Source organism: Balearica regulorum, chromosome Z (assembly GCF_011004875.1).
Source record: "Balearica regulorum gibbericeps isolate bBalReg1 chromosome Z, bBalReg1.pri, whole genome shotgun sequence".
Taxonomy (NCBI): Eukaryota; Metazoa; Chordata; class Aves; order Gruiformes; family Gruidae; genus Balearica; species Balearica regulorum.
The window spans coordinates 57132952-57146018 of record NC_046220.1 but is presented as its reverse complement, the minus strand read 5'-3'; the positions used below and the strand labels follow the sequence as shown (position 1 = coordinate 57146018).

Sequence of the window (13067 nt, the reverse complement as noted above, 5' to 3'; positions counted from 1 at the left end):
TCCTTCTTCCCTTCAGCACATACCCTGCTAGTTGCTAGGCAACCGTAAGTGATTTTTTTTTTTTACTGCGCATGATTTTTATGTGGCAGTTGTGGTTATTATTTTCTAATTACAAAAGTGGGGACAGGGATTAAAATCAGAGTTGCATTAATAATTAATAATTTTCTCCTGTTGTATCCACAACACAGCCATTTGAGATTATGTAAGAAAAGATCACATTAATTTACAGTATAGATAGTCATATACAAAGGGAGCAGAAGATAATATTTCTTTGTGAGAGGAGGTTCTATAAAAACGATAGAACAGAGTAAGCTGTTACTGATCTAAGTAGACAAAATCAGGCACTAGTCTTCTGTCTCTTGCATATTTCATGCCTTCAGTACTTTTATGGCCTTAAATGATGCTCAGTAATTAATTATATCAAGCAAAAGCTTGAAGATTTTCTATGGCATTCTTAGTTTAACAGAATGTGTGAACAAATCACAGTTGGCTAGATTTATATCTTGAAAATAGGATATTGCTGCTTAATAATTTACTACTGTTATATTTTTAATATAAAATACAATATCAGGGTGGGTATGTGTATGTAAAAAGAGAAAAAAAATTACATACCTATGAGATAAAAAGCTCTGTAATCGTCAGAAGCTTTTTAATAGGACAAATATGCTATACATGCTTTAAAATTTGATCAAAATGAGATTATTAGTGGCTGTTTCCTTTATACTTAAATCATTATATTTGTTGTTGGACTCTGATGTGTAGCTGAAGCAACACCAGTATCAGTGGTTTCATAACTTTTCTCAAATGGTTATCTCTGCTAAAAGAAAGCTGCTGAAGTTTGAAATACAGCAATGATAACTCAGTCCTTCTGCACAGCAAATCCAGATTCATACTGCACAGTTTTCAAAGTAATTTATCATACTGCTTAAAGGATTAACTTACGTCTGTATCATATGTCAGTATATTGCACAGATTTATTTATTAAGTTTGTGAAGTCAAGCAAACAGAAAAATAGGATATAACAGAAAAAAGGTGGAAAACTAATATGTTTCCCTCTGGAGGGTGTGTTACAGCGTGCTCTGTAATGGCACAACAGTGTACTGCTTTGCTTTGCTTCGCTTCGCTTCGCTTTGCTTTGCTTTTCCACAGGACCAGTGCCTTGCATATACAAGGTGGGCACTGATCACTTAATGCATGGCTGAATTCCTGAATATTTTGCAGATACAGAACTTTTTTCACAACATTTTATTCTAACTTTACAAATGAGGAATCAAAACTTAAATTGTAATTGGGCACCAGAGAACAGATTTCTCAGAGCATTAGTGTTTTATAGGTTCAGAAAAAATTTCATTCATCTACGTTGCAGTTGTGAGTGCTCAACACTTCTCTTTATTAACCAAAAAAATATACAGTCCTCAATTTGCAAAGAAGTAGAAACACAAGTTAATCAGTTGTGTAGTGTGTACTTAATGCATTGCTTTTCCTTGTATTGCTTCCAATTTCTCTTTGAGAGGGAAGTCTGAGATGAAGACAGGTTGTGTCATGTGGCATGACATAGTCACTCACACACATCATTAACAAGATCGGTGCCTTTAAATCCATAGTACAAACACCTCCCACTTTGACAGGGGAAATATGAAAGTAATGAATTTGCCTCTTTGATGTGAATCGGTACCAAAGGAGATGGGAGGTGTGATGGTCTGAGTTTGGCAATTATTTGCTGGCAGGAGAGAAATACTTGGGATGACAATTATCTGATCATTTTATGATTTCCTCTATTTCAGTAGCAGAGTGCTTCCCAAATAAATTAGATCTGTTGTGTGAAATTGCTAGTAACTGCCTGGACTGTGAGGTGCAGCTGGTCTGTTAGGGCATCTGCCCCAATAGCTGTATGGGGTAGATAGACTTCATTCTCACCTTCCCTGACAGAGGTGCACAGTACACCGCCTTGTCTCACCGTGCAGCAGAAGCACCCAGATGTGCATTCATGCATATGCCAAAATCTTGCTGTAATCTAGGAGGCAGCCTGGCAAGGGGAACCTTGCCAGTTTCTGCTGCCGCAAGTCAGACAAAAATTGTCAGAATGAGACAGAGGCTTTTGGGAAAATACTCTAGCTGCCAGTTGTCACACAGGATATTAGTTGAACAACACTGATGAGCAAGCTGCGATTAGAACATTTACATTATTGTCCTCTCTGATGCAAGGTATAGAAGGAGCAGCAGTGTCCCAGGCCTAAACCAAGAATAAGAAATCTTGCATTAGGCGAGCAACAGCTACTTAAGAAATGAGGAAATTCTGTTTATTCCTACTTGTTCATTGGTTTATCAAGTCCATAAGAAAAGTAGTATCTCCTTAAACTCTGATGTTATTTCAGGCATTAACAAATGCCTAAGATATAGTAGACATTTATGACTTTATTCATGAAGGGCAGAGCTGTTCCGTGCTTTTTATCGTCGTTATCCTCCATGGCAGAATTACCTCAGTTAACCTTGGATTCAGGATGATAAGACCCCACACCAGTGTGGAGGGTGACTGCCAGAGAGAAGTTCAGGTGGAGACCAGGACTTGATGGCCTTCTTGCCCAACTCCTGTGAAGGTTTGGTATCCCTGAGTTACCGCCTGAAGATACAAATGAGAAAACAGGACCTTTTTGGAGTAGCTGTGAGAGAATAAAGCATGTGAATGTGGGCTGGGAAATATTTATGAATGCTATATGCAGCAAATTACAGTTACTCTCAGCAGAGCTTTTTTCTGCTACTTTGTCTTTGAGAAAAATTACATGCGCGGGGCAGGGGGAGCGGGGCAGAAGAAGACTGAGCCCATAAGTGCCATCAACACATTTTCCTCTCCAGGTAACATAGTCATGTATTATTTGGGAAGCCACAAATAAGAAGATTAAAAAACACTCTCAGTTTGGAAGAGTTAAAATAGCTATTAATAAAGGGTGAACAATGGGAAACCTGGAAATCTTAGAAATTCAAGTAATAGGCAATGTTCCTAGAGTATGAAAGGTTTCTAGATAACGCGTTGCTTTATTTCAGGTGACATAAGAAGTACAAATGGCAGTAGTGATTTTCAATACAGTTACAACGATCTTCCCAGAAACCTAACAGTCATTAATAGAAGTTAATAAATTTTTTTTGTTGTAACTTCTAGTTAGTCTGATAGCAATCAGTGTCTGGTATAATGGAAATCAGTATGAACGAATGGTTTGCTATGACGAGGAGGTACAAAACAACTACAAAATGACCAAGAAGAAGATATAACGACAGGAAGGACATTTGCTAAAAATTGTAAAACAAAACTGAGAAACAGATTAAGACTGTACTCAGCAAGCCACTACAGAATTCAATCCTGATCCTGCTTCCATAAAGCCTTCCACACATATGATCATATAATGATGGTGATATGTTAGGACAACAGCACAAAGGATATGTTTTAAATTGTAAATTAATCTGTACCAAATTAAACAATCAGAGCAGCGTTGAATTTCTAATTCCTTGAAAGAAAAAATTGTGATTTTTTTTTGTTTTTATTTTTTTTCTTATGATTACATCTTGTGTGTGTGTGGTTTTTTGTGAGAAAGTTGTAGTATTTCTTTGCATTATGGGTTTGTTTTTCTCAACAGTTCAGGACGGCAGCTAAGTGAAGTCTTCATTCAGCTCCCGTCTAGGAAAGAATTACCAGAGTATTATGAATTGATTAGGAAACCAGTGGATTTCAAAAAGATAAAGGTAAGAACCTTTTTTGGAAGAGGAGGTTCGTCCATTTATTTTGTTATACAGAAGAGTGAGCATGAAGTCATCATTAAAATTACAACAACATGAATATTGCATGTACTTGTATTTGTGGCTTAGATTTTAAATGTTGTTACACACCTGGCTAGGAATTTTGTTTAGTGTATAACTGCAGTGTATCACTGTAATTTCAAAGCCAAATCAAAATGTAGCAGTGTGACATGAATGGCGATGTCAGAGATGACATCTCAGCGTCTTTTTTGTAAAGACCTAATTGTGAATCTGTAAGCACATCTTTGGTAAAAAACACAGCATTTGCGAAGGTTTAATGGATCTAGGAGAATATAGTCATCCCTAAACAGGCATCACATCTTGGAACAGCCAGGTTAGATCCAAACACAGTTTGGCAGGTGGAGTTTAGGCAGCTTGTGGCATGTTAGGTGTATAACTCTATGACTTCCATTCATGTCATAGCTTGTTTTGTTTCTGTGCTAGAAAGAAGAAACTGGAACTTCTTTTACCAACAGAACTGCATTTCTGTTGCTTTTGTCCCTTCCAGTTCACACAGCAATTGCTTAATTTTTAATCTATTACCCTGGTGAATTTTTTTGAGTAATAAGTTAGCAATATGTTTTAAGACTTTCTTTCTTTGTTTTAAACAGATAATTGTCTTGATGCTTAGATAAAAATTTTAAAGAGAAAGCTTTTAATGTGCTGAAGTCAAATATTAATTCAGTGTCCTGTCTGCTGTTTTTCTTTTTGCACCACCGGTCATCCATACTTCTCTTCATTTCCTCAACAAATGCAACAGGAAAGAATTCGCAACCATAAGTATCGGAGTCTTGGAGACTTGGAGAAGGATGTCATGTTGCTGTGTCACAATGCTCAGACATTCAATTTGGAGGGATCACAGGTTTGAATGAACCACTTTGTGTTAAACACACAGGTTTCCCCTACCTAATGTTTTCAGTGCTTGTGGGTTATTATATTATGTTATATAAACCCTGTGTTTTAATTCTTAGTTTAAATATGGAAAAATGCCCAGATTCCTAGAATCATCCAGAATTCACTGGACAGAGCTGCAGTGTGTGCATGCAGAGAAATTGGCTTTGATGCTAATTCTGAGATCAGTGTTTTCTGATCTGTGTGTAGTTTAGAGCTGCTGTAAGACTATGTGAATCTATGGTAAAAGGCAGTGTGTGTAGAGTGATGTATCAGCCTGGGTTTACCACAGGAGATGATAGAAGAATATGTAACAGTACAGCTTCGGAGAGGATGTTGAGAAAATACTTCGTAGTGAATTCTGCAGTTCTGCTAATGGAAGATAAAAATGCAGGATTGGTCCAGCAGTAAAGCTTTGTGTATGAAGCTTTATACTCTCTGACCCCTCTGGTAATTTTTTTTTTTTTTTTAATGCTTAAAGATCAGTGTCCATTTTAAGAGACAGTAATAATAAATCCCAGATGAGTCTCAGAGGTTTAGAAGGCAAAATCTCTTATCTCTAACAGATGTTTCACACACATGAATGCGCTCAGTGCTGTGAATTCAGAACAGGACACTGACACAAAAGGAGAGACTACAAAATCTGAATGAAAGATAACAAAGTTATCACAATACAGTGAAACATAGTCTTGGATTATTATTTTTATAGATGAGGTCCAAATAGTTTGATGCATACACAATATTAAATTGAAACAGAGAACATGAAGACAACTCCCATAATGTACAAGAGGAAAAAATTTATGTCAAAAGAAATCTAAGTAAGAAGGCTGTTGCTGCCCATACTAATGCATCCTTCAAATTCTTAAACATTACTGATGACCCTTAGCTAAACTGGGGAGTTTATATTAAAATTTGAGAATTAAAAATTAAAATGAGCATGCAATTAATTATGAAGGATTGTTGAATACAGTTCATCATTTTGTAATTATTTTTGTTATCTAGAGACAGGAAATGTTTTCTATAATATGTACATGTGGTATTTTTACTGTCTTCAGTTATATGGAAACAACCTATAAATAATTCAACTAAAAATATTTTAATAAGAAAATTAATGATGATAGGAAGCATGGGACAAAATTTTGCTACATTGCCAGTTTACTGCTTAGACACATAGCAGTAAAACAGCTATAAATATGCAATGATAACAAATGAAAAAAAAAAGTGAAGGAAGGCTAATACTAAGAAGTATCACTGAGACTTTAGAAAATGGTAAAAGTTGGTAGAGGAGGTAAAACAGAGGCGAAGAAAAATCAGTGGCTAAATGGGAAAAATAATGAAATTATTCTCATCAGAATGACTCAAATTGCTAATGGGAAACTGGTCTCTTGGTAGGTAGTGGTGGAAGAATTGACAGGAATAATCCAGAGTGGGTAGAAATGTTCAGTAGAAATGTTCAGTTGCTGCTCTGTTTGGAAGTAACCCAACCTGTATCAGAGTGTTGCAGTATTCTTTTCCGTTCCAATGTACCAACATTAATTACCAGACCTAGTATTACTTTTTATATCATGAAGTCCAAATAACTCATATCTAACACTTTTTTTTGGTTTCTTTCTGATAAGTTCTCATACCATTCATTTTGATTTCCAGTGAATTGTGGGACACTTGTGCGGCAGTCCTCCAGTTTTTAAGGCTACCTCATGTTATTTGTAATAGTTCGGGTCCACCTGTGCTCTGACATACCAGTTCACTTGAGTAAACCAGATCATTTTTGTGACCCAAAACCAAAAGGTTAATTCAGGCAGTTAAGTACACAGTGACTTCAAGTGAAATTCTGCATGTTTGTTCTGTTAGTATAAGGCATGCTGCTTTTCCTTGGAGCAAAGCAGTTCCATCTAAGCTGGAGCCTTATGAGGGGTTTTCAGGGAGAAACAGACTTTGTATTTTGAGTCTTTTGTCCTCAATGCAACTTCAGCGATTTGAAAAGTTTTTCACATTGTAATGGTCAAATGAAACACAGACACGTAAGGGGTTAAAAATAGTATGTGCCTGTTGAAACAAAGGATTTGTCATGAATGTTGTCATTTGTCATGAAGTTCTGTCATTGCTTCTCCCTTTTTGAAGGAAGTTCCACTGCCGTTGCAGCTTGTTTTTGTGAAACCTGTTGGAATTGAATTTTGGTCAAAATAAGAAAACTTCTATTCGCACAGCTTTTCCTGAAGCAGCCCAAGTTTTATTCTGGATCAAAATAGATACTGACTATTACAAATAATTCCACATTAAGAAGGTTAAAATATTTTTTAAACTCCCTTTATTTCCCTAGGAAATTCTGTTTAAAAGTCTGGGTCACAGTGATACCCTAAATATGTAGTGACTGGCATTAAAAAAATATAATGTTGTACACATCCTTAATTCTTTTTGTCTTAGAAAAGTGTATGGTCTGAGAAAGGACAGCAAGGTTAATTGAAAGAGCCATTCCTGAGAACAATGGAATATGCTAGCTCTATGTATAAGAAAAATAAATGGTCCTCAGGAGAAACCCAGGGGCTTCTATCGATAGCTAACGTGAAAAGAAGTAGGTATAAGAGAAAGTCAATAATCATTTGACTTCAAGGAAGGAAGCCGTGGAGTCTCACAGCCCAGTAATGTTGTAAGACAATAGGAGAAAAGCCTTTTCAAAACATTCATGATTATTATATATATATTTCAAGAAATTTTACCATGGTCAAGAAGAGTCAAACATCTCATAACAAAAAGCACAGCAGTACTTACAGAATGGGGAACAGTCTGCAGTGAGGGGCAGTTTTTCTAAAAAGGACTTGGCGGTCAAGTGAAAAAAGAGAGATTGCATATTTCGTGTAAAGTATTATGAACAAAGTTTTTCTAATTCATTTTGTTGAACCTGCAAAGTATTAGAGCAGTTTTATGAGTTTTAACATACACATTGTATAATGGCAGCCAAAAATATTTCCATTATCTTTCTCACAAATAGCCAGTGTCCCTTTATACAAGAAAGTCTGTAATTTAGCCAAAGGAGTAGGATGACAGCCAAGGTAGTTCAGGTGATGATAATGATAAAACCAAATACAGTCTATGAATCTGTACCCTTCTATTAACTATTCTTAATTTTCCAGTGCTGAATTGTCCAGTGCTTGACTTCTGACCTTTCACAGAACAAAATGTACAAGTTCATTTGTTAAGGTGATTATTAAGTCCCAGGTACTCAGCAAGACCACAAGATTTTTACTGGGTTAATCTGAGAAAAGTCTTACAAGTCAAATGTAGCCCCCTCACTCTTGAGAGTCCTCTCATGCTTGAGGTTAAAGAGAAAATCTGATGTACCCAAGACACTTAGCAAGCTACAAAATGTTTGAGAACAGGTGCTAAGTTTAGAACAAGCACTGATTATTATTTTTTTTCAGTCTTTTTAGGTCTGGAAGGAAGGAAAGAATAAGCTGCTCGGGATAAATTTATTTTCCTTGTAGTCACTTTGGATTTCAGAAAAAACTAAGGATAAATAACATGAGGGTTAGCCATTTGTCATTATCAACTGTATTGCTGGACTATAACCCATTTTTTAATTAAGTTGCTTACTGCTTTGGCAGTTTTTCAAGGCTATTACAATCTAATGAAAATACACAATAGTTCCTGTTATATAAAAACAATAAGAAAAACGCTCTAATTGGACATTTTAGATGTAATTCATTTTAAGAGTTGTATTTTTGTGGCTCACTATTGACAAACCTCTTGATTTACAGCATGAAAAATTAATGTTGGCATTTCTTGTAAAATTCATGCAACAAGCATTGCTACTCAGTATTTGAAAAGGACATATACTTGTGGGTCTGCACTGGAAATTAAGGTCTATTCTGTGAATTGTTGATATCGCTTGACTTTACAGTTCTGACGTAGGTTTATATTCATAATGTAGATCTATGAGGATTCCATTGTTCTTCAGTCTGTGTTCAAAAGTGCTCGACAGAAGATTGCCAAAGAAGAAGAAAGTGAGGATGAAAGCAATGATGATGAAGATGAAGAAGAAGAAGAAGAATCAGAATCAGAATGTGAGTCCCCTATGAAATACTGAAAAAAAACTAAATCTGGGGATGGAAGGGGAAGTTTTCCGGTTTCTGCATGGAGACTGATTATAAGGTTCTGTTTTCCATTGGTGGAAGTAACTTCTTACAAAGTTTGCTGCTTTGGGTGTTAACATTCAGCTTATATCTTTTGGCTGCATGTTCTGGCTCTACCTCTTAGATCATAGTGAACTACTGTTAAGCCAGAAAAAAATCACAGAGGTGCTTTGTGGAAGCAGATCTGACTGGCCATGAGTATTTATAAACCCTTCTGGTTCTGTTCATGCTATTTGTAAATAGCAATGGCTGGAAAGCTAGAAACAGTCTTTATCCATGGGTGGTCAATATTCAGGCATGGTGTGACATATAAAACTCATCACCTGGTTGAAAACCAGAAGGTGTTGGAAATATTCTTCAGTGCGACAGCAAGGACTAAGTGAAACTCCGATTGTTTCAGTAGCGGGAGGTGACACTCATTCAGTACCTGCAAACTTGGAAACATGATACAGTGAAAAAAGAGGGATCCCTTCATTACACTTTCTGCCACCCATTGTATCTACCCATACTCTTCAGCTACCCCATCTGTCTGGTTACAGAAACTGTAGTACTTGGCCCTGAGCTACTCTTCCAAGTACGTCACGCGGGTGTGCAAAGCATGCAGCTTGAGCAGTTCATTTGGAAATGAGTGGATATTCTGGAATCAGGAATTTAACATGTTCTTCAGAAAGGTGTCAACTCAAAATTTTCCAGTCACCTCCACATAGCATTTCTGTAGTTTAAAATAAAATTGTCTGTTTGTACGAAGGATAGACATTTTTATATGCAAGGAACAAAATATATTTAGGTGTGTATCTTCTCACAGGACCATATACATCCACCGTAGACATCATGCATTCTGAGAGTGAAAGGAAGATGCACATGGTTGATTTAAAGTTATTCTTTATAGTTTAATAGAAATTATTGTTAAAACTATCCAGAAGTAGAAAAATAAAAGCAAATACTTCTGCTTCATTGTTCCACAGTCCAAATAACAGAGGGGAATATCTTTCCAGGCTGCTTCCAGGGGTCAATTTCTGTGAACAGAGACAGCATTTAAAAGTTGATAAGTGAAAGTTACATTCATGTGTACTGTTAAACTTTTTGCAGCAAAATCAGTGAAGGTCAAAATCAAGCTAAATAAGAAGGACGAAAAAAGTCGGGAGAAAGGAAAAGGCAAGAAGAGGCAAAGCCGAGCAAAAGCCAAGCCTGTCGTGAGTGATGATGATAGTGATGAGGATCAAGATGAAAATGTAAGTTCTGTTCATTGAGACTGTGGAAGTGGTTGCAGTGATTGCGTCTCTACCCTGTTCTGCTTGCTGTCAGAATTCTCAACTGTTCATGCTTAAGCACATTTTTAATCTGTTTGGATCATCTTCAGAGAATTGGGCGGGGGTGTTAACTGTATGTGGGTGTGCTTATGAGATCTGGTTGCAGTGCTGAAAGACGAGAAGTGTAAGAAGTTTGGAGCTGTTCCTACTTTCTTTGAACCTTTAAACCTCATGGTTTGTTTGCTTTTGCCCACAGACGAAAAACTGTTAGCTTTTTTGGGTTTTTTTGGTGGGTGCTTCTACTATTGCAACAGATGAAAACAGACCTTGTCCCAGTTGTTTTTAGATGTCTGGGTATAAAGAAGGATCTGGTGTTTCCTGACTGTCTGTCTTCCCTTTTCTAAAGAAGTCTACAGCAATTAAATGAAATGTCATGGAAGAGGAATATTAGATAACATAGTACCTTTCTTAAGGCTATCTTGATTTGTCAGTTTAATTGTAATTTTTCTTCCTTTTACTTTCTTTTTTTTTCCTTCTGTAACAAATTCCACAGAATAGCTGGCAAAGAATTTCTGACTTGTCTTGTGTCTCTTACCTCTAGGACCAGTCGGAAGCAAGCGGAAGTGATGATGAGTGATCCATAGGGTTTATTTTCTTGGCAGAACTGACCCCTTCCCCTTCTCTTCTCCCTTCTCCTATTTTACACCCAGTGAACTCATTTTGTCAAATAGACATTGGGTTGTTTCTGTATTCTCATTCTCTATAAATTAGCTTTAGGATAGTGCCAGACAAACATATGATATCATGGTGTAAAAAAAAGGAAAAAAATGTAACATATTGTGACCAAATGGGCCTCAAAAGATTTAAGAACAAAACAACCAAAAAGCTTTTGATGGAAAATGTGGGTTGACAGTATATTTCTATGGGCTGGTTTTAACTTGGTAATGGTTTGATTATGCCTGGTTTTACCATTTGATGATGTTTTTCAGTGGCATCAGAAAGACAAAAAAAAAAAAAGTCTTTTGTAGCATTGATAACCAGGAGAAGCCATTAGAAGCCACTGGTTATTTTATTTTTCATCAGGCAGTTTTCAAAGTTTTAATTTGTTCTGTATTGTTTTTTTTACACTGTGGTACATATATGCAACTTTGTTTAATAGCTTATAAATGTACAGTAGTTAGCCTTCATCCACCCTGTCCCATATACATTTTTCCACTTTACGCTTGACGATCTTCAGAAAAATGCTTTTTGAATTGTATCAAATTTATGTCTATTGTAAACTTTGCTTAACTTTTTTTTTCCTCAATTAAAAAAGTTGGGTTAAAAAAAATGCTATTGAATATTGCAATCTATATAGTATAATGGATGGCTTCTTTCATCAGACTGATCTTCTATGTTACCAATGTGGATTATCACCTTTTCCCTAAAGTGTACTTAATCTTTGCTTTCTTTGCACAATGTCTTTGGTTGCAAGTCATAAGCCTGAGGCAAATAAAATTCCAGTAATTTTGAAGAATGTGGTGTCAGTGCTTTCCTAATAAAGAGATAATTTAGCTCAATAGATGGGGCCTTCTGTTATGAGTTCCGCAAAAACCTTTTTATAGTAAGGACAAGAGGGCAGGAATGTCTCCTGTAGAGAGGTCCACTGTGGTCTGTCCTGAATGTAAAATAAGAACTCATTCAAATACCATAGCAGTATCCTCAGAGATGGGGAGAAGATATGCAATATAGGTTAAAATATGAATAATAAAATTGAAGTAGTAAAATAATACCTTGAAGTAAAAGTGTAATTCATTACCTAATTACAATTCAAGTGATTAAGCAATAAAATGAACATTTCTTTTTCTTTCAGGAAAGGTATGTCCATAGGCCTCAGTGGGCATGAATACAATTAGTTATGCAGGCAGTCAGCCTACCTATAAGTCAGTTTAAGTATTATCTTGAGGTATCAGGGTTGCGATGCACCAAGATGTGGTAGTGTAAACATTTGAATGACATATCTACAGCTAATGTTGCTACTCTGGAAAATCAAAACTTCTTAGATTGGAACATACATTGAGTAGAAAATGTACAAGCCTAGGAGTTGATTTGTAAACAGAACATTTCATTGTTATCTGAACTGTGCGTTTCTCAGTATGCATCTACATCATATCTCTGTATACTGCCTTGCAGTATGTTGACTGCTTCATGTTTTTCTAGCTCAGTTGAAAAGCGATTTATGTTTGTCAGTGCGCATTTGCATATATGAACCCTGCACTGAGATAAGTCAACTTTGCTTAGTTTCAGCAATTTCAAACGTTTCATTCCTAGTGTGTGCCCCACCTGAATGGAAGGCCCTGTATTTCACAGAGAGATACCATTGATGTCAGAGGGACACACTGATGAGACCAATGTCTGAAGCAGCTTTCCAGAAAATGACCTGGTGGCCCTGGTGGACACCAAGTTGAACATGAGCCAACAATGCACCCTTGTGGCAAAGAAGGTTGACAGTATCCTGGACCGCATTAGGAGGAGTGTTGCCAGCAGGTCCAGGGAGGTGTTCCTTCCCCTCTACTCTGCCCTGGTGAGATATATCTGGAGTGCTTTGTCCTGTGGTAGGCTCCCCAGTAGAAGAGAGACATGGACATACTTTGCAAGTCCAGCAAAGAGCCACTAAGGTGATTAAAGGACTGGAGCATGTGGCATACAAAGGGAGGCTGAGAGAGCTGGGACTGTTCAGCCTGAAGAAGAGAAGGCTCAAAGGCACCTTATCGATGTGAATTAGTATCTGAAGGGAGGATGCCAAGAAGACAGAGCCAGGCTTTTCCCAGTGGTGCCCAGTGACAGGACCAAAGGCAATGGGCACAGACTGAAACACAGGAGGTTCCCTCTGAACATAGAATCATAGAATGTCCTGAGTTGGAAGGGACCCATAAGGATCATCGAGTCCAACTCCCAGCTCCACACAGGACCTGCCAAATCAGACCATATGATTGAGAGCGTTGTCCAGACACTTCTTGAACTCAGT

The 13067-nt window shown here is 37.0% G+C and overlaps 1 protein-coding gene across 9 annotated transcripts in view; it reads left to right on the top strand.

Moving 5' to 3' along the window:
* The window catches only part of SMARCA2 (SWI/SNF related BAF chromatin remodeling complex subunit ATPase 2), a 122192-nt gene extending 110616 nt beyond the window's left edge, over positions 1 to 11576 (top strand). For all 9 annotated transcript variants that reach the window (XM_075740925.1, XM_075740916.1, XM_075740917.1 and 6 more), the window contains 5 exons: positions 3630 to 3735; positions 4550 to 4651; positions 8609 to 8741; positions 9900 to 10042; positions 10662 to 11576. In XM_075740925.1, coding sequence (XP_075597040.1) covers positions 3630 to 3735; positions 4550 to 4651; positions 8609 to 8741; positions 9900 to 10042; positions 10662 to 10697 — 520 coding nt within the window. In that variant the 3' untranslated portion in view covers positions 10698 to 11576. The remainder of the gene's footprint in view (positions 1 to 3629; positions 3736 to 4549; positions 4652 to 8608; positions 8742 to 9899; positions 10043 to 10661) is intronic.
* Positions 11577 to 13067: the final 1491 nt, after the last annotated feature.